General features: G+C 44.9%; 1 protein-coding gene across 3 annotated transcripts in view; it reads left to right on the forward strand.

The window, feature by feature from the left end:
• DNMT3L (DNA methyltransferase 3 like) overlaps positions 1-22,102 on the forward strand; it is a 93,610-nt gene that overhangs the window by 12,267 nt on the left and 59,241 nt on the right. For 2 of the 3 annotated variants that reach the window (XM_029578818.1, XM_029578819.1), the window contains exons 2-3: positions 643-741; positions 11,159-11,203. In XM_029578818.1, the coding sequence (XP_029434678.1) occupies positions 643-741; positions 11,159-11,203 (144 nt within the window). The remainder of the gene's footprint in view (positions 1-642; positions 742-11,158; positions 11,204-22,102) is intronic. The other variant, XM_029578820.1, reaches the window with a different exon arrangement.

A 22,102-nucleotide genomic window follows, 5' to 3' on the forward strand; every position in this document is an offset into this window, starting at 1 on the left:
TAATTCTGAACCAGTTTGAGGGCATTTGCTTTAGCTGAACTAGAGCCATAAGAACATAAGAAATTGCCATGCTGGGTCCGACCAAGGGTCCATCAAGCCCAGCATCCTGTTTCCAACAGAGGCCAAGCTAGGCCACAAGAACCTGGCAATTACCCAAACCCCATGCTACTGATGCAATTAATAGCAGTGGCTAGTCCCTAAGTAAATTTGATTAATAGCCATTAATGGACTTCTCCTCCAAGAACTTATCCAAAGTTATTACAATTTTTCTTTCTATGTCTATAATCCCTAACACTACACAGTTTATATAAAAGGGCTTTGTGGGAAAGCACAGCCAGTGCTAAAGGTCAGCACTGCTACAACCCCCACACTATTGCCAGGCTGGAAGTGGTGTGTCAGTGCTCAATGATGTTTCACATGCCGAGGAGGTTTCAGGGATCAACATAAGAACAGTCACAAGACGTAGTAAATGAACTTCCAAAACCACACAGATCTTTTCTTCAGACGTAACTGTGAGGCTGAAGGAAGGTCTCATTTCTATTCAGAAATTATTGAAACAAACATTAAGAGTGAGAAAACATTGTTGTGGCTGAAATGTAGGCTTTGGAAGCTAACCTGATTCTGTTCTTGTTTCATTTCCAGTGGTGAGTTGGGAGAAAGAGAGTGGATCTTCTGATGTTCTGTTTGTGGGCACATCATTTCCAGCTGCTGGGTCGCCACCATCCCGGAGGTTCAGCCGAGGTTAGCATTTACTTATAGACACGGGGTGGCCTGAGATGTCGGGCTTTATGTTTTGCCACTGTGCGCACATCTACAGCAAATACCCCCCAGGTTCTAATGTCTGCTTCTCCTGACGCCAGTACTGAATTTGGGTATCATCTGCCACCAAATCTAGGCCAGGTTTTCTATTTCAATGTACTAATGCAAATAAACTATGTACTTATAGGAAGGGCAGTTTTCAGAAGCCATTTAATTGGGTAAAAAAGGCTGTCTGAAAGTTACCAACCATGTATGTGGATAAAAATATGTGCAGAGATCAGCAACATGTGTACTTTTACTTGCATACAAAGTAGGTGCGGATCAGAGGCAGGGTTAGGTTGGTTGAGGCAATAACTTAAATAGATTCACATTTTCAAAATTATACGTGTTGTTTTTCAGGGAAAAATGTGGTGTATATCTCTGTGAGTACTTTTCCCCTAACCATTTTCCACTGGAAAAGCCATGAATTTTGAACTGATTCTCAAAGGGAAAGTATTGTGTATTGGCAACTGATTAAACGACAAGAGACAAAGAATTGGATCTAACGGTCAGTTTTCCCAGTGGAGAAAGGGGAATATGGAGTGTGCCAAGGATCTGTCCTGGGACCAGTGCTGCTTACATTATTCATTAATGAGCTAGGAATTCATTGCCAGAGGATGAAAGCTACTAGTGTAGCTGCATTTAAAAAAGGTTTGGACAAGTTCCTGGAGGAAAAGTCCATTAACCATTATTAAGGTGGAGTTGCAGAAATCCACTGCTTATCCCTGGGATAAGCAGATTAGAATCCATTTATCTACCCCTTGGGATTCTGCCAGGTACTTGTGACCTGGATTGGCCACTGTTTGGAAACAGGATACTGGGTTTGATGGACCTTTGGTCTGACTCCATATGGCAAGTCTTATTTCTTATGTTCTTAGAAAGAGAAGCAATGAGTGAAGTGATCAAATTTGCAGATGACATAAAAATATTCAGGGTAGTTAAAACACAGCAGATTGTGAGGAACTACACAAGGACCTTGTGAGATTGGAGAAATGGGCATCTGAATGTCAGATAAAATTGAATGTGGGCAAGTGCAAAGTAGAGATGTGCTTCGTGGTTCGCCCGAAGTAGGAAATTGCCCGAAATTTCCTACTTCGGGTTTTTTTCGGAGGCCCGAAACCCAAAAAGAATTTTCCCCGACTTTCGGGGAAATTTCGGTTTTCGGGTTTGCCTGGGGGAGGGGCACACATTATTTTTTTTTTTTTAATTAAAACCCACCCCAAACCACCCCAAACATTTACCTTAACTATAGTTCACCACCACCCCCCATCCCGATCCCTCCCCAAGACTTACAAAGTAGATCCCTGGTGGTCCAGCGGGGTCCCGGGATCCATTTGCCCTCCTCCGTGCCCATGTTTCTGCAGCCATGCTCTTTAAAATGGTGACGCGCAGCCTCTGAACACCATGTCACAGGGGCTACCGGCGCCATTGGTCAGCCCCTGTCACATGGCCATCGGCGCCATCTTGTGCTCCTGTCATGTGACTGGAGCTGACCAATGGCGCCGAAAGCCTCTGTGACATAATATGGGCAAAGGCTATCGGCGCCATTTTGATTACTGGCAGCCGACAACGAAATGGCTCCCGGACCCCCGCTGGACCCCCAGAGATTATTGGCAAGCCTTGGGGGGGTCAGAAGGGAAGCACATCTCTAGTGCAAAGTGATGCACATAGGGAAAAATAACTCTGAATTTAGACAGACAATGAAGGATTTTACATTTGGAGTAACTACCCAGGAAAAGAATCTAGGGGTCATTATGGACAGCACATTGTAACCCTCAACCCCCGTGTGCAAAGGCAGCCAAAAAAGCAAAGAGAATGCTGGAAATCATTCGTAATGGAATCGAGAAACCTGAAAACATCAGAATGCTTCTGTGTAGATCAATGGTATGGCTGCACCTTGAGTATTGTGTGCAATTCTGGTCACCCCATCTCAAAAAGGATGTAGCAGAATTAGAAAAGGTACAGAGAAGGGCAGCAAAAATGGTTAAGGGTGAGGAGCAGCTCCCTTATGAAGAAAGGCTAAAGAGGTTAGGACTCCATCTTAGAGAAGAAATGATTGAGGTCTACAAAATCATGCGAGGAGTAGAAAAGATATAAATAGGCAAAAGCTATTTACCCTTTTAAATAACACTAGGACTAGTGGACACTCCTTTAAGCTAACAGGTACCAGATTAAAAACAAATTGGAGAAAGTATTTTTTTCGCTTGCTACTCAGTCAAGTTGAGGAAATAATTGCCGGAGACTGTAAAGGCAGCTAGCAAAGCTGGGTTTAAGGAAGGGTTTGCACAAGTTCATGGAAGGAGGTTCAGGGAGAGCCACCACTCGTCACCACTTTTAGGAATTAGCCACTGTCGGATACAGGATGCTGGGCTCGATGGACCTTTGGTCTGACCCGCATGGTACTTCTTATGTTCTTATTAACCTTGCCTTGGGAACGTCTTCATTATAATGTGGCTAAAAATACACACATTCTGGAGCAACATATACGTTTACTCACATAAAGGGTAGGCAAATTTCAAAAAACATTTTCCTGTACGTACCCGGATCAGTCCAGACAGTGGGTTGAGCCTCCTTTCCAGCAGGTGGAGACAGACTAAAACTTGCAGGATGCCCTATATCAGGACTCTCACCATTCAGTATTCGTCTGTCTCCAGCAGGTGCAGCATCTCCCCTTCGGTTCTCTGCTGTAGGCTAGTCAGCCTCTTCTTTCTCTTTAGGCTTAAGCAATAAATAAATAAAGGATCTCTGAAGGAAATTTCTGCCTTCTTTAGTGCTTTTCTGTTTTTTGTGTGGGAGACGTCTGTCTCCCAGCTCTTGCCCGGCTCAGGGGGGCTTGTCCCCTTTTGCAGGAGGGGGTTCCCTGCATAGTCCTGAGTCCGTGGACGCTTCCAGGAGTGGGGACCGACGCTCTCTGGGCCTCGTTCCCCCTCTGGCTGCCGAGAGGGTTTTGAACCCGCTGCTGCGCTCAGAAAAAAAAAAAAAAGGAGTTAAAAGGTGTTAAACTTTCAATAAGTTGCAGGTACTCACCTACCTCTAACTTATTTGCAGCAGTTGACCAGCTTTTTTATTTTTTTCTGGTCAGAGTAGGGCTAGAACCGGCAGTCAGAGAAGCAGAAGGCAGCAGGTTTCCTGCCTGCTCTCTCCTGCTGTGCAGGCTGTCAATCAAGCTTTTTTTCAACTTTTTTTTTCTTCAGCTGAGGTTTAGCTATGTCCCGGCTGACATCCTGTCTTTCTTGTGGGCTGCCCTCTTTGCGTTTTTTCGCGTCAGAGCCTCTGTTACCATGACCAGGCAAACTGCTATCATTGTGATTGCATGTCTCTGCGGTTACAAAAGTCCAGTGCCTGGAAAATGGAGGAATTGCGCAATACTCTGAAGAGCTAGTCAATCCTACTTCTGGAATGGGACCTTTTCATGCTTCCCAGGTGTACAGTTGAGCAGGAGCTCCTCCAAGAGATCTCCCTTGGAGTTGAGCAAACCAAAAACTAAGAAAAAGAAATGCTCTGCGGAGCTGGTAGCACATTTGGCACTGAAAAACATTGATTGGCGCTATTGATGCAGTCGATGCATCTTCCTCCATTTCCGACGCTGTTGATGTATACAACTCAAGCACCGTTGACACATCAGATCTCGGTACCATTGATGCATCTGTCCCTGGCACTGTCAATGCATCCGGTACCTTTGCCGCTGACACATCGATCACCATCGCCATCAACATGTGGGGTTTTGTTGAAGAAAAAAACATTGGCATTATTGATACACAAAGCACCAACACAAGTCGTCGACTCACTGAGCCCAAGAGAATGTAATGCATCAAGCCTCAATGCCAGTAATGCTGCGAGCGGTGGAACAGACTGTTCATTGATGCACTCGGCTGTGATGTTACCGACTAAGGGGTGGATTTATCAAAATGCGGTAAGTACTGCATGCGATAGCAAAAGCGTGTTTTATGCTAATATAGCATTTATCGCAATTTGCGCTAATTACCTATGCGAAGAGCTAAGTTAGCACAAATTGCGATACCATTTTCAGATTCTGCGATAAGTGCCAGACCTATTGTATTTCCAACCACCAGGGGACCATTGTTGAGAGAGAGAGGGAGAGAGAGACAGACCGCACGGTCACGGCAGCTAGTGCACAGCCTAATGCAATCCAAACAGGTGTAGTTAAAATCGCAGATGAAAATATACTTACCTTCACCAATTACTAGGGTAGTGTCACCATCCAGATTGTTGGAACAAGGCCTTCGTCTAGAGACTCCGGATCCCAATTGTTCTGTAGTCTTATTAATTTCATACCAGCCTTTGATGTAGATCTTTCAAAGTCCAGAGGAGGTGTAAGAGGACTGCATCCTGGTATCAGAAGAAGATGTTCCAACTCCAACGCCTGGCCAAAGACCACATCAGCCCTTGGACCAAGTGGAAGAATTAGTGAAACCTTTCTTTACCTCTCTGACTTTTAAGCTTAAGGAGAGTACTCTCCAACCTCTCCTTTATCAGATTTACTTCCGTGAAAAGGGCTTCTAATTTTTCCAAAGAGTGGACACACTATCAGATCCCCCATGAAGTGGTTCCAGTCCTAGACACTTTCTTGCAGTGGAGTCCACTCAGTCTGAGGTTCACTAGGAGTACACCACTACAAGGCTACCAAAGTCCCCTCCTCAGTCGCCAAATGTATCATTGGAGTCCTAGATTAGTATCCCCTCCCCCTTGGATCTGTTGCGCAGGAGGTGAACTGTTGGCTGGCGAGGCTATTGGGAAGCCTGAGACCCTGTTGACACTTCACCTCTACCAGCCCACATTCCCCTATGGTTGAGCCCTTGGGTACCGGGTCCGGCTGGACTTACGTGGAGCCTCAGGAGACAGAGTCCAAGCACAGAAGTAGCAGTAGGAAGCAGGAAGGCGTAGAAGACAAGAGCTGGCAAGACCAGGCAGATGATGTGGCTGGATGTCGGGTACAGGCTGAAGTCTTGACAGACGGAGTACCTTGGAGAACAGGAACAAGCGGAGGTCTGGGCTGGCAGTGAATCTTAGCAGACAGGAATGAAGCAGAGGTCTTGGCAGGCAGAGTAACTCGGTAGTCAGGGACAAAGCAGAGGTCTTGGCAGGCAGCATAACTCGGTAGTCAGGAACAAAGCAGGGTCAAGCCGGACAAAGCAGGAATTCAGGAACAGGATTTCAGGAACACAAGCAGGAGCTGAGCTAATCAGATAACCAAGGTGAGGGCTTGCAGGATGGCCTCGGTTTAAATAGTCCCAGGTCAGGAGGGAGGGGTGCTAGCTCCTCCCATAGCAATTCCCATAAATGACATCAGAGGCCGCACGCGCGCATGCCTAGGGATGCGGGGCACCGGCGCATCTAGGCCAAGAGGGAACGGCAGAGGCAGAGGCCTGGTGGAGGGCCTATACAAGAGGAGTGCATGGCCGAGAAGGAGCAGCAGCGTCGGAGAGCATGGTGACCGCGGTGCCTTGCGGCCATGAGAGTACCCAGGCTAGCAAGCGGCGGACAGCTATGGTGGAAATCAAAGAATCCTTATTTTAATTATTGGGTGGTGGTTGATGTTTTTGCTGTTTTGAAATATTTTGTTGGTGTTTTGGGAAATGTATTACAAGTTTTTTATAAATTATTGGATGTTTGTTGGCTGTTTTAACATGTATCTTTTTTATTAGTATGATTTTAATATTATGAATGTTTTATGTATTGATTTTATTGCTTGATGTTTTGTGAGGAATGATGATGTTTCTGTTTTTCTGTGGTTGCACTGCATAATACAGTCGGGCTTGTGGTTTCTAGTTCAGTTTTTGTTGGCATATCTCTGTTTATAATTTATGGCCTTTCTATTTTGTTTCAGTGCGGGTCTGTCTTGTGTAACGTTAATTCTTGTTGAGAAAATGATGGTACTTTTATCACTGGCTTTTATAGCATTATGGTCATCCCTTCTTCATTTCTATTTTAACAAATTTTGCTCTTTATCAATTTCACCTGCATGCAGAACGCAGTTTTGAATGTTATTGCTGAAAATATTTTTTCATACACATTTTATTTTCACTGCTGTTAGTGCAAAGTTTTGCACAAAAGGGAACATTTGGCGTTGGGGAGAAGGAGATTTAGATTAGATCTTGAGGGGTTGGGTTTAGAGAGAAAGAGTGCTGTTAGGGTTGACCCTTGGGGAGGGAGAGTAGTACTGTTCAATTTAGTTAAAAGTACATTTCCTGGCATTTTCACAGTCACATGACCAAGTGATCAGCGGGTATGAATATATGTGACATTGTAAAATGTGGTCCAGTGCGCCCCAAGAATCAAGCAAACTTGAAAGTGTGCCCTGATATAAAAAAAAGATTGAGAAGCTCTGCTGTAAGGGATGAAATCTGCCTCCATCTGCTGGTTGGTGGGCATAACCCGCACTTTTAGACTGGTCTGGCTGGACTCAAGAAAAGGAAATGTATCAGATAAGAACAAATTTCTCTGTAGTTCCCAGCTACCTCCTTTCACTTTAGTGAAGAGGAACCATATCCGCCAATCTCTGGGGCTACTCCTGACTCTAAAGAAGCATTGAAAAGGTCGGCCAGTGGAGCTGCTAGAAATGATCCCATCCGGCCCCATTGTTTATTTATTTTTAGTTTGAATAGCTCCTCTTGAACACAGACGTCTGAAAACTGTTTGAGGTTTACCTCATTTCCAGTCCTGTTTGAGTCTGTTTTCTGTGGTTCTGTTCCTGGCTCTTCCCCAGTGAACACCGAGCAGAAATATTGGATAAGCAATTATGCTTTTTCCTTGTCAGCCTCTACATGTTCCTCCCTTCACAGTGCCCCTTTTGCACTTCTTCCTATCACTAACACATCTATAAAAAAAGGTCTTGTTCCTCCGTTTTACCATATTAGCTATTTTTTTCTTCCATTTGTATTTTCCCTTTCCAGATTACTTTCCCATCTTCTCTTAGCTTTTTTGCATGTCTTTCTCTATTAAAGTACAAAGATCAGGGGACACACAGTGACGTTATTAGGTTAAACATTTAAACTAATAAGAGAAAATGTTTTTTACTCAACACGCTGGGGTAGATTTTATAAATTTACGCGCGATCGCATACTTTTGTTCGTGCACCAGGCGCGAACAAAAGTATCCAGGATTTTATAAGATACGCGCGTAGCCGTGTGTATCTTATAAAATCCGGGGTCGGCGCGCGCAAGGGGGTGCACATTTGTGCAACCTGCACGCGCCGAGCCCAGCGCGCACTGCCTGTTCCCTCCACCTCCCCTCACCTTCCCCTCCCCCCGGCCCTATCTAAACCCCCCCCCCTACCTTTGTTGGCAGATTTACGCCTGCCGAAAGCAGATGTAAATCTGTGCGCGCCAGCGGGCTGCTGGCGCGCCATCACCCGACCCAGGGGCTGGTCCGGAGGCCTCGACCACGCCCCCGGGCCAGCACCACAGCCGGATTTATGCACGCAGGGCTTTTAAAATCCTGCCCATAATTAAGCTGTGGAATTCATTGCCAGAAGATGTGGTGAAAGCTATTAGTGTAGCTGTGTTTAAAAAAGGTTTGGACAAGTTCTTGGAGGAAAAATCCATTAACCATTAATAAGGTGGAGTTGCAGAAATTCACTGCTTATTTTTGGGATAAGAAGTTTGGAATCTCTCTACCCCTTGAAAACCTACCGAGTACTTGTGACCTGGCTTGGCCACTGTTGGAAGCAGGACACTGGGCTTGATGGACTTTTTGTCTGACCCAGTATGGCAAGTCTTATTGTAGTTTATGAACACTGACCTTTTATCCTTACCTTTTCAGCTACTTTAGAAAATCGTAATGGCCTTTTTTTTCTCTCACTTTTATTTTACTTTCCTAACAGGCTCATTCAATAAAGTCTGCAGGAGAGCCCGCTCTCCTGGAACATGCCCAGGCACCTCTCCTGGGCGCGCGATTCTTTATTTAAATTAGGGCCCGCGCTAATGAGGCGCTAGGGACACTAGCGCATCCCTGGTGCCTCCTTATTGGTGGAAGCGGCGGCTGTCAGTGGGTCCGACAGCAGAAGCCTAATTTTACCGGCGTTGGTTGTTGAACCCGCTGGCAGCCACAGGTTCGGAAAACATATGCCAGCAAAGTTGAGCTGGCAGATTTTTATTTTTTTATTTTTGGGGCCTCCGACTTAATATCGCTATGATATTAAGTCGGAGGGTGTACAAAAAAGCAGGTTTTTTTGCTTTTCTGTTCACTTGCCCGGTGCTGTCTGAAATTAACGCCTGCCTTTGGGCCGCACATTTTACTTTCTGTAATGCAGGTGCCTAACTAATAGTCTCATCAACATGCAATTTCATGTTGATGAGCGCTATTAGTTTTGGGGGGGGGGGTTGGCCACGCGTTTTCCACGCGCTATTACCCCTTACAGTATAAGGGGTAATAATAGCACATCAAAAACGCGCGGCCAAATGGGGGCTAAACAGTGCGCCTAGCCGAGCGCACCATTCTGTATCGGTCTGGTTGTGCTTAACAGTTGACAGAACTGCTTTCCCTGCGGAGAATCAAAGATCTCCCTGCTTCCAGAAGACACCGCAGCTGGATGTCCCATTCAACATCTGATTGAAATCGCCTAGCAATAGCATCTCCCCTTTCATAGCAGTTTTCTGAATATTTTTCATTAAATCTCTATGCATTTCTTCTGCCTTGAAGGAGGTCTGTATCTCACACCAATATAAATGTTCCATTCCCTCTTTCCTGATTAACCCATAGTGCCGCCTCCTCACCTGATAAGCCCTGCAGTTCTATTGCTTTAATATTATATTTTGGACAGAGCATCACGCTCCTTTCTTTCTTCCTACCCTGAGCTTCCTGAATAGATTGTAGCCTGAAATAACTTTCTCCCGCTCATGGTTTTCTGTATTCCTCGTCTCTGTGACATCCAGGTCATCCTCTTCCATGACTGAAACTTTATTCCCCATACTATAGGCTTTAGTATATACAGATTTCCAGATGTTGCCTTTGTATCCCATTTGTATAAAAGTATTTACTGTTTTACCTGAGGGCTTTTTTTCACCTATCCTCAACAATCCTAGTTTATAGCCCTCTTCAGTAGTTTGCCAGTCCATTCTGGAAGACATTTCACCTTGTCTTCGTTAAGTGAATAGAATCTCTGCTTCTTAGTCCTTGGTCCAGAAAATCAAAAAATTAGAAATAAGAGTGCTGCAGAATATAAGTATGACAAGTACAGGAAAGGTTGCCTCTTTTCCAATCTAAATAAGAAACTATGTATTTATTTTTTTATTTGTTTATTTGAAATTACTTGTATCCCCACCCTCCAAAGTTTGGGGCAGGTAACATAAAAACACTCCTAAAATTGCATTTACAAACATACAAAATAAGTAAATACGTGGGACTGGACCCGATATATCAGGGAACCAATGTACCATTGTTAAAGAAATTGTGTGCAGCTTAATTGGCTGGGCTGGATGCTATTAATTCGCTGAAAGCGCTATGAAATAGAAATATTGTTAGAGCTTTCCGGAACATCTTTGGATCAGTAATGCTTCGAAGTTGAGTGGGTAATGAGTTTCAAAGTGTTGGAGCAGCTACTGAAAATGCTCATCCCTAATAGAATCAGGATGAGTCAATCAAAGTGTAGAAATTTCAAGGAGCATAAACATAATTTAAGAGTTGATTTTGGCCAAGATGAGGTGAGATTATAAATAAGGGTGTGGATAACTGAAGCCACTTTGTGTTGTATACAGTAGTGTACTGGAAGCCAATGGAGAGAAAAAAGAACTGGTGTGATGTGATCTGAAAAATTACTCCAGGTTAAAAAAAGATGTGCTGCTGCATTTTGGGTGATCTGAACTGTGCAAATGGTATTTTGAGGCAGACAAGTGAACAGGAAAACAAACATGGGACAAATCTTTAAGGTGGAATTTAGGCTTTAGTGACACTTGTTGGTGATCTTTGCAGGATCGTTAAATGGAGATATAAGACAAAAAATGAGTATAAAAGTCCAGCCTGATCACCTAGTGGGGATTTGATCCTAAAGCCCAGCTTCTGCAACCTGTGATAGAGGGATTCCCAGCCATTGCACAGTGGTGACACCTAGTAGCCAGACTGTTGGTGCACATATACTGGGTTCTATAGAGAACATCAGTTTCTGACATCTGGTCGAAGGTTTGTCACTGAGGTGGTTGAGATAGATTGAAAAGGGATTGGGGGAGGCAGGGGTAGTTGCAAATTAAGGATCCTGATAATACAGCCCTTATAGAGGCCAGTTCCCATTGAGCTTGAAGCCCAAAGGAGCAGGAGGAAACTGCTGGGACTAAATAAATAAAGAAATACATTTAAAAACAAAGAAAAACATTTAAATATCCTGCTTACTGTATTCTTTTTCCAGACTGGATGTGGTATGAAGTGAACATCAATCACCGCAACATCGAAGGTAAGTTAAACACATGCATGCTCATGGATTTCAGTTCCCTGTGGTAACTTGTTGCAAAGGCTGACAGCCGCACAGAGCTGTAACACCCAGAGATTTGGGATGCATTCCCGGTCTCAGTGGCATTCTGAACAGATCACTGAACCTTTTTGTGCTTAACCTCTGTTTCCTAGCACCCAGACAGATGAATTCAGGACCAGTGTGTTATGCACCTCTACCAGCAGATGGAGATGGAGCAAAACTGAGGTCACAGTATTATACACCCCTGCAGTGGCATCAGCCTGCCAGGATTCTCCTTCTCCAGCAGATGCTGGCCGTGCATCTCTCTACTGGAGATTGCTTCAAATTTTAGAAGGAGAAATAAAAGGAGATATTAATTCGCCCCGTTTTCTTGCGGTGATATCAAATGGTCCCTCCCCCAGCTGAGAATTCCTGAGGGGATTTCTGCGGTCCCTCAGATGAGTGCCTTGATCCGGTAGCTGGTTTTCTCAGCCAGTGTGGACTTAGCTGTCTAAAATAGATGAAAGGCAGCGGGTGCAGGAAGCCAAGCGCAGCTGTGACAGTACATGCCCTCTCCCTTTGCAGCCGGAGACCGTCTCTGTACTCAGCCGGGAAAGGCTGAGCTCAGATAAGTTTAAAAAAAAAAAAAGGAAAAAGAGACAGAGTAGAAGGGTTGTTTGTAAGGCTTTCCTCTTCCTCTGGTCTCCGTGCTCGGCGCTCCATCCCGACGTTCATTCCCGCTCCTGAGGGAGTACTCGGGACTTGGGCAGCATGGGTGGGTTAGGCCCTGCTGTTAAGTTTTTCTCTGTGCACCACGTGGCAGGCCGAGGTGCCGTTTTTGCACGCTTTTTTCTGCGCCTTGGACTGCCCTCTTCAGGACCGTCGGTGCTCACAAGTGCATCTCGCTCTGTGTCTAAGTTTCACGCCCAATTTTTTTTTTGTTTTTTTGGGCATGCTGACTGTGCGCACAATGTGGGCCGCTTTGGTTGTGTGCTTAAGTTTGAAACGACGGACGTGCACCTAGTTTTGCGCGATACCTAGTGTTGGTGCGCCTAAATTTTACAGTGTTAATTCAGCTGGACGCACACCTTCAGTCGGCTTTATGTGTCCTGACAGACTAATGGTGCCTGTGGCTAAGAAACCTAAGCGCCTTTCCCTCCATGCTGCCTGTCATATTCGGGCATCTCAGCCTGGTATGCCCACTAACATGCCAGCGCTGCTTAGAGGCTCGGGGAGAATTATCTTCAGATTTTACTAAGCCCGGTTCTTCCCGGCCTGATGATGGCCTGAGTAAGCACATGTCAGAGGGGCGCCTAACCTTGGAACTCCCGTAACTGGTTCTTCAGCGGGGGACAGGTGCCTTCTGGTTTTGGCATGGATCCTTCTGCCTTTTCTTGGGTAGAATTTTTTCAAGGATTGCAGGTGCAATCCTCAGCCCTGTCCAATCCTGTCAGGTCAGAGTCGCAGGTGATGACTTCTCTCTTGCCTGGTATTACTGTTAAGCACTGAAGTACACCTAGATTGGCAGCAGTCCTTCCGATAGGAATCCGGATGGCACTGATGATGAGGCCGATCCTGGAGAATGGGGAAATTCCTTCAGGATTAGAACCGTATAGGACTGTGTTGCAATTCTTTCAGAGATGAGTTACCAATTCTGATTTTCCCAGACCTTGAAGATGCTGGGAGTACCCGGGGCAGGTTCCATGTCTGAGCCAAAGAAAAATCCCATTTTGATTTCTTTGTGAAAAGCCTTTTTTTTTCCCTTGTTATGGAGGCCATTCAAGAATTGATTGATTTTGAATGGAATGCCCTGGAGGCTAATTTGAAAAGGTTTTGCAAGACCTGTACCCCCTGGATGCAGTGGTGAGAGAGCGTCTGTGTTTTCCGAATGTGGATGCACTTGTCTGTGCCATCTCTAAGTGGACAACTGACCCATAGAGGGAGGAGCAGCCTTGAAAGATGTGCATGATAGGAAGATTGAGGGCATCCTTAAGCAAGCATTTGAAGCAGTGGCAGTGACCTTGCAGAGTGCTTCTTGTTGTTCCCTGGTGGTTCGCTCTTGTTAACTTTTCTCTCAGGAGGTTGACGAATCTGGAGTGAATTCCAGGGCAGTTACGGAGCCAGCAGCCACCCTTTTAGCAGATGCGGGCCGTGATTTAGTCCACACTTCATCCAGAAAGGTGTCTTCGATAATAGTGGCCAAGCATCAGTTATGGCTGAGAAATTGGTCTGCCGATACGACCTCCAAGATTAACCTTATGAAATTGCCCTTTAAAGGTTCGCTCTTGTTTGGGAGCTGGTTGGAGAAACTGGCCAGTAAGTGGGGAGAATCCCCGGTTCCTCGCATGATGGTGGATAAGAAGCAGACATCATGCTCCTTTGGCATTTGGGATTGTGCCAGGGGTTCCAAGTGTTTTTGACCCTACAGAAGAGTGACATTTCAGAGGACCTGACCTTTCGGGAGGTCTCAGTCCTTTCATCCCAGACAAGCCAGGCAGGGCATGGGCTCAGGTAGTGAAGCCTCCCAATGAAGGTATGCCAATCCATCTCTGGGAACAGGAGATAGGGGGATGCTTCTCTCTCTTTTATCAGAGGTGGGTCAAAATCACATCAGATCAGTGGGTCCTGGAGGTGATACGGCAGGGATATGTGCTGGAATTTCACAATGTTCCCCAGGACATGTTCATGGGGTCTCCCTGGCACCTCCCACAGAAGAAGGAGGTGGTGGCATGCAGATTGTCAAGACTCCTCAGTCTGAGGGCTGTGGTCCAGTGCCCATGTCTCAAGAAAATATGGGTTGATATTCCTTTTTTTGTTGTGCCCAAGTAGGAGGGCTCCTTTCAACCCATCCTGGATCTCAAAGGGGTCAACCATCATTTGCGGGTGTCTCATTTTCGCATGGAAATATTGCACTTAGTGATAATGGCTGTGTAGTCAGGGGAATTTCTGACCTACTTTGATCTGTCTGAGGCGTACCTCCATATTCCTATCCGATTGGAGCAACAATGTTTTCTGAATTTCATGATTTTGGGGTGCCATTATCAGTTTCAGGTGCTGCCTTTTGGTTTGGCCCCTGCTCACAGAACTTTTTCCAAAGTCATGGTGGTGGTGGCAGCAGAGTTGAGAGAGGAGGGATCCTGGTATACCCGTTTTTGGACGACTGGCTAATTCAGGCCAAGTTTCTAGAAGAGAACCGCCTGGTGACCCGCAAGGTGATCTCCCTGTTATAGGAGCTCGGTTGGGTGGTGAACCTAGCCAAGAGCAGTCTTCAGCAATCTCGGTCATTGAATATATGGGTGTTTCTTGGCTCTTCATCTAACATCTAGAACGTTTTTTTACCTCATAGATGATGATATCCTCTAAGGATACTTCTTGGGGCTCAGGCAGTTTCCTAGAGGGCCAAGAGAGTATTAGAGGTTTTAACAGAGAAATGTTGGAGGTAAACATAGCTGGTAGGTTACTGAGCTAAGCTGGATTAGGTTTGGGAATGGTCCTATGTATCAGGGAGCAAGATGCATGGAGGACACCAGAAGCCAGATGTGATGGGTGCTTAGCCAGACCTTGTTTTCGACGCATATCTGTAGTGTGTTTTGCCCTTTCGGCTGCTTTCTGGGGCATCTCATTGGTGCAAATCTACATCCATGGAGCTCTTGGGCAGTCTGCTGGGCTACAAGTGAAGAGACTGTTAGTGGAAAGAGTAACGGATGGTTGTTTCCCATAAACACATTTAGAAAGGCAATGAGCCTGTAGCTGCGCAAATGTGGGAGTTGTGAGAAAATTTGGCTCACGGAAGGAGAGATGTTTTCTGAGCCCTAAGTTGTCTTTGATGGCTTTTAACTTCCTTTGGTTTGCTATTTTGTAGTTTTAGTCCCAAGCGTGAGAGAGCCATCTTGTCCATTTTGGCCAGCCTGATCTGCACTGTAGATGAAGTTCACAGGTGGATCTCTTGCAAGGGGCAGAAAATTTTGTCTGAAGCCTAATGGTTTAGCTGATCTCTGATGTACTTTGGACCTGGCTTATTGAGTATGCACAAGCCTTGGAACTTGCCCTTCCTCAAATGTCAAACAACAAAACCCAAGGGGCCAGGATACCTAATATGCAGTCACTGGTATCGTAAAATGTGATATAAGCCACCAGAAAGGCTATAATCATTTACTAGTACTGTTTCTAGGTCCTTGGTGGTACACATTTTTCAGAAAGATTTTTTTATGCAAATAAAACCATTTAAAAAAATATCTCCCATTTCAAAATATCTTAACGTTTTTCTCCCATTTCATAGTATCCAGCAGCAAGCTGGAGTGAAACTACATATCCTTTGATAAATAGATAGAGCAACTTAACTTGAGTTGCAGCTCTTATATCCTTTCCATGCTCCCCTGCTGGAAAGCCTGCCTGACACTGCCAGCATGTCGACGTTATCAAACATCTGCTTCAGGGGCTAGGGAGAATAACAACTGCTGTATGTTTCATTCAGGTATGGTTGCCCATTGTCAAAAGAACTTGAAAAGCCTGTACCACAAAGGACTCAGAAAACAGTACTGGTAAAAGATTATACTGGAGTGGTTGTAGCTTTTCTGGTGGCTTATAACGCATTTTATGATACCAGTGATTACTTACTAGGTATCTTGCCCCCTTGGGTTTTGTTGTCTGGCTTATTGAGTACCTTAAAGACTTGGAAGAACCCTTCCTGCCTCCACCAACCTCCTTTTTTTAATGGAATAAATTTCCCTCAAAACAGCTAGTTTGTCAGGTGCTGCTGGGAATAAGGCATCCTTTTCAGTTCGGGATGGATCTGAAATGATTACACAGCAGTTGTGGACAGATTCAGCCAAGTTGCACACAGCCTTGGGGATCATGCTGTGATGACAACGAGTGTGACCAGCAGTGATCCTACGATGTAACAGGATCTGGGGGCTTCGGTTATCACACACGATTTCCTGGCTGTAATATAGTAACACTGAGGCCAATTCTCAGAAGGTTAGTCTCCTAACTTTTGGAGTTATGCGCCTAAATTGGCCCTTTTGAAAATTTACTATGGCTGAGTTCCTAAATTTAGGTTCCTAGTTTCACTAGGCACATAAATATCCTAAAATGTGGGTGGCTACAGGGATGGAAGGGTGGGCAATAAAGGTAGGAGCTTCGCGCTGATTTTCAAAACTAGGCCACCAATTTAGGAGCATTAATCTAGGCAAATGAATAGCAGCTCTAAATTTAGGTCCCTAAGTTTTAGGGATCTAAATTTATGTGAATTTTCAGCTGAAAACTTAAGGAACCTTGCAGGGTCATTCATCAAATTGCGTTAGGGCGTTATCGCCATAATTCATTGAAAGATGTGTATGCAAATTTTAAAAATTTAGTCAAAGGGGAGGAGTTTATGAAAATGAGGGGTGTTTTACGTTGTGTGCAATAGTGTAATGCACATTATTGCTGGAAATAATGACACATTTTTTCCTGGCATGCTGTGCGATATGCCTGAACTGGGATTAGCACTAAATATCACAAATCCTGTTTCGGAGGGGGGAGAGAGAGCCTCTGGGGAGGCACAGATTAGTCAACTTTTTATAACACTGTTGGAGAGTCAACTAGTAACTCAAGGTGAGGTTTTGGTGGTGGTCTAGGGTTTGGGGCAGTTTTACATGCACAATCAGAGGTACGAACAGCACAGAACACATCAGTGAAGTTTTGATGTGATTTGGAGTGAGGAAAGATACACAAAGATGAGATTTGTACAATGTACTCTCAACTTAGCTTGATGGCAACTTCTGATCTTCAGCAATCAGTGAATGTAACTCAACTCAGCTGGAGAGTTGAAAGGTTTTTTGGGATTGGGAGACCCCGATTCCTGTTGCTTCCCTGTCCCTTCAGGAAGGGGGACTGGGGATCCAGGGCAACTCTTATGGGTTCTCCTCTGGACACCCAGTTGTCCACCCTAGAAGGGGTGTCCCTCGTTCTCAATTTCCCGGAGAAGGGATGTCACTGCTTCTAACTGGCGGTCGCTCTTAGTTCCCTGTGGGCTCCAACAGCCGGTCAAGTGGTAGCGCTCTCCTTAGGTTGGCCCTAAGGCACAGCAGGTCTGTTTCATGAGGGAGCCATTCCAGAGTAGCTCTCCGGTGAAGACTAGGAGTCACCTTTGATACCTGCTGAACTCAATGGGCATTTTTGGATCAGGAACACTATTGCCAGTCATTTTTGCCTCAGGGACACTAACTCAGTGAGGACGGTTCTAGTCAAACTAATTGGTAAGTCTGCCTTTCAGTCTATCACCATATCCATGGCTGAGGGAGCTGGGGGACGAGGGACCCTGCAACAGCGGTGCTGCTCTTTGGTTGCTGTGGCTTGCAAGCTATACTTCCCCATTTTAGGGGTAACCCTGTCTGTGGACAGAGGGGTCCTGGTTCATGCAACAATTGTTCCATTTACTGGACCGCGTGCTTCCTTAGGGGACTTAGATGTAATTATGTCTGAGGTAATTAATACCTAAGCCAGGTTCATGGCAATCTGTTCTGAGATGACACTGACCCTGCCCTGGTACCCTTAGGGTTTCCAGGCCAGTGAAGAAATCCTGTTTGACAGAGGTCTTCCCTTGCGGCACCCCGGCTTCCTGTCTCTTGGTGGAGTGTTTCTGGATTTCTTCCCCGGGGATTTGCTCTCAGTTTTAGCTGTTCCAAGCAGGCTGAGGGCTCTATCTCGGTGGGTAACTCTCTACTGGAATCGGCAGTGAGTTATTCGCTTGGGTTTGAGATATATAACTTGCTCTTACCCCAGCAGTCCAGCAGTCTGCCTCCATGTGTTCTTTGCTCCTTCCGACTTCCAGTTGGAATATCGAGGGGAGGAAAAGCTAGGGCATTCGTGGGATATCTTAGTGTGTACCTGCAGGGAAAGATGCACTACTTTTTCCCTATATTTTTGCCAAGTTCTGGCCAGTACTGCCTTTGGCTTTTCTCACTTCACTAGTTTATCCAAAGTGCCTTCCTGCTCACCCAAACTATCCTATAGACAGGATGGCTAGCCCTGCCCTTGACAGGGTGCAGTGTGGGTGAGATTCAGGCCTAACTTATCTCCCTGCTTGGGGGTTTGGGCTAGCGATCTCATTCAGGGATTGCCTTTCATCCCCTGAAACTCTTGATGCTGTCCTGCATGGTCAGCTATGTCTGGTGCTTTGGCTCATAGGCTCTGTCACAGACCCTGCTGTTGTTGCTGATTATTCTCACAAGCGTTGCTTGGGTTTTTCTGCCCATTGTGCCTATCAGCCAAACATGAGGCACACTTCTGCAGATGCATTCAGATGTCAGTGGACTGTAGTTTCTTTCTGAGGAGCTCTTGGGCACCAGTTGGTTTTTCGGTTGTAACAACGAAGGAAACCATGTGGTCTTTGTCCAAGAGTCCTTCTTTTGTTTACATCTCTAGAATTTTTTTTCTGTATCCAGGAGGTTCTAGACCTACTTTTGTAGGTCTAGAACCTCCTGGATACAGGTCTGATTGGAAACCCTGCTTTTAATATTTTATGTGATGCACAGTATGTTTCTTGCTGGCCCTCGCATCACTCCTCTGCCTTAGGGGGTTTGGTGTCTGTCATTTGTATGGTTTTCTCTTTGTAGACCCCAACTCTTTTCCTGCCTAGATCCCTTTGTGGGTCGGCTGCCTCACAGGTAAAAGGGAGAGAGGTGGTGCTTTCATCACAGTGCAGTTTCCTGCTTTGTCCTGCTCGAACAGCTTTATAGTTTGGGAATTGCCCATGTGTGAGGACCGCCATCCTGCTTATCCTTGGTGAAAGCAGAGATGCTTACCTGTAACAGATGTTCTCCGAGGACAGCAGGATGGTGGTCCTCACAAACCCACCCGCCTCCCCTGGGAGTTGGTTTTTCCATATATTAGCTATATCATGGACTGAGGGACGCTGACTAGGGAGGAGGGTGATAACTACAGCTGCACATGCTCAGTGGGGCATGTTTGAAAGTTCTAGAATCTTTGAAATCAAAGCTTCACGCACAGTTAAAATAAATGCTTTACTTATGTTTGCATTAGCCCATGTTTAAAGTTGATTTACCCATGATTTCTGTTCGGTGAAGTTGTCAATGATGGTGTCATATGATAAAGAATTTGTGAGACTGGATTCAGTGGCAAGCACAGCCAGAGCATTCAGCCAGTCTTCTGGCATTCATGACCTCAAGTACATCTGTGCAGTTAATGGCTGTGCTGAACTGCTGTGCAGAAGAATATTCTAATGGTAGTGTCCACATTGGGATGCATTCTATAAAGGTCCTTTGCATATAGTTTACATTACATTATATTGTACATTACGTTTAACAGTTTTCTACTGATTTACTTCATAGTAGGAAGCCAAAGCAGTTTGCATCACAGATAAAAATTCAATAAAACTATAATTAGATGGCCTATAATATACAGAATAGCCCCATCCTCCCACCCTGTAATACAACATAAAGTCATTCCAAATAAACCCATAAAACCTTATCCCACACCTGCCCATTTATATACTAAGTACAATATACTAAACTACAAAAACCCAAGCCAACTTAATACCCTCAGTCCCCTAAGGAGGTCCCCAAAGAGATGACCCGCTGTGCATGACATCATGAAAGGGGTGAGAAACTAGTGAGACCCAGGTCTAGGGAGGCATCAGGCTGGACAAGCATGTAGGGACCAGCTGGAAAATGGTTTATCCCTCCTGCAGCATATCTGTTGTAATGATTTCCATTCATCATCTGTTCTCTTCAGGTAACCTCAGAAATGAAGGCACTCTTTGTCAGTACTCCACTGTCATCTTTGTAGCAATTGCACAATTTGGAGGCATGGTCAGCTACGATTGATAGTCCAATTGTATAATGTCCTTGAGGAACACAAATGTTCCATAAAAGGTGTTATTCATAGTACTTGGCTCTAGATGTCAAGCATCTCTTCTGTAGTAAGGTGCCTGCTGCATATCAGGCTGAATCGCAGCTGTTTTAATTCTGCACAATGCTGTTTTACCTGAAAATTGCACTCCTTCATGTCCTAGCAGAATTAGAAGTGGTACAGAGAAGGGCAACCAAAATGCTAAAATGGATGGAACGATTCCCCTATGAGAAAAGGGCAAAGAGATTAGGGCACTTCAGCTTGGAGAAGAGACAGCTGAGTGGAGGTATGAATGGAATAGGTGAATGCAAGTCAGTTGTTTACTCTTTCAAAAAGTACAAAGACTAGGGAACATACAATGAAGTTACTAAATAGTACATTTAAAAGAAATAGGAGAATAGGCCTTACTTTCTCCAGAAGTTTGTTACATTGGCAAAGAAACGGGCTAATATTCATAGCTCAGCTATGGGATGACGAGGGGCTTAAATTATTTACGGATCTGTAGGAAGAATTTGATCTGGAGGATGTATTGAGAGCTTTAAATTTTCAATTGCGAGAAGGTTTGGAGCATCTGGTCAATGTCTCCCATCCTTTTCACACTCTTAACCTCATGGAGGATTTTCTCTCTGATCCTGATGCTCAACATAGAGGCACGTGTCCCATTTATCGATGCGTTCTGCTAGCTAAGTATGATTCGAGTGCAGACACTTGCTTAATCTCCAGATGGAATGATGATTTAAATGTGGCACTTACTGCTAAGGATCGGAAGCATTTATAAAAGTTCCATCTGTGTTAGAAGGGTGGAACTAATGGTGAGAAGGTTGCACAGAACCTATAGAACTCCATGTCACTTTGCTGAGATTTACTCTGAAGAGGATCCTAATTGCTGGGGGGGATATGGGGCCTTGGGCACCAATTTGCACATGTGGTGGAATTGTCCAGGGATTAATCACTTTTGGGAATTGGTGATGCAGGAGATCTCTGACACTATTGAATGCTCTGAACGCTGGAGAGCACAGCTAGGGATATTGTTGCTATTGAGTGGTTGGGCTATTCTTTAATGGGAAGGAAGTCCAAATATGAGATAATATGGGCCTGCTTTTGGAAATGTTATAATACACTCATTGTACCTTAAGATTGTGTTCTCTGAAAGGGGTAAGATTAAAATAAAGTGCAAGAATGTGTTTATTATTCTTTGTTTTATGCATTTACACTAGTATTTATCTGCCATGTTACTCCAATAAGTCTGTACCTCTTCTATGAATGTTTTGCTGATGGATACATGTGTATGCTACTGGTTAAATAAAAAGTTAAAAAATACAAAACAAATAGGAGAATATATTTTTCTACATATCAGAGAATTAAGCTCTGGAATTCACTGCCAAAAGATGTGGTGAAAGCTGTTAATATAGCTGGGGTTAAAAAAGGTTTGGACAAGTTCCTGGAAGAGAAGTCCATAAACCATAATTAAGCTGGACTTGGGGAAGTCCACTGCTTATCCTTGGGATAGGCAGCATGGAATCTATCTACCCCTTGGGATCCTGCCAGGTACTTGCGCCTTGGAATAGGCTTGATGGACCTTTGATCTAACGCAATATCGCAATCTTAAGTTCTTATGTTCTTATTAATATGCAAATATCGTGAAGAACTTAAACCCTAAACCGTAATGATTGACCCACTGAAAGGAAAAAAGAAAAGAGAAATGTTCTGCGTGATGATGACCCCAATCTCTAGATTTACTCACACACCCCGGCCCATATAGGGACCTTCCCACCCCTCCTTTCCGTATAAAACCTTGGCCTGTAGGGGGCCCGCCACCCCAAAACAATACAAAAATGTAACCAACAGAACGTATTTATTTGTTAAACCTCTATCCCACCCCCTCCAATTCAGTTGTCCAAGACAAATCATGACCTTGCCTCATGACAGGGGCAAGGTCTAGTCGGTGCTATTTTGGAAAATGGCACCGACCCAGGCTAGAGGACATCCCGTGCCCTCCACTTGAACACCAATGAACATAAGAACATGCCATACTGGGTCAGACCAAGG

Source organism: Rhinatrema bivittatum, chromosome 15 (assembly GCF_901001135.1).
Source record: "Rhinatrema bivittatum chromosome 15, aRhiBiv1.1, whole genome shotgun sequence".
NCBI lineage: Eukaryota > Metazoa > Chordata > Amphibia > Gymnophiona > Rhinatrematidae > Rhinatrema > Rhinatrema bivittatum.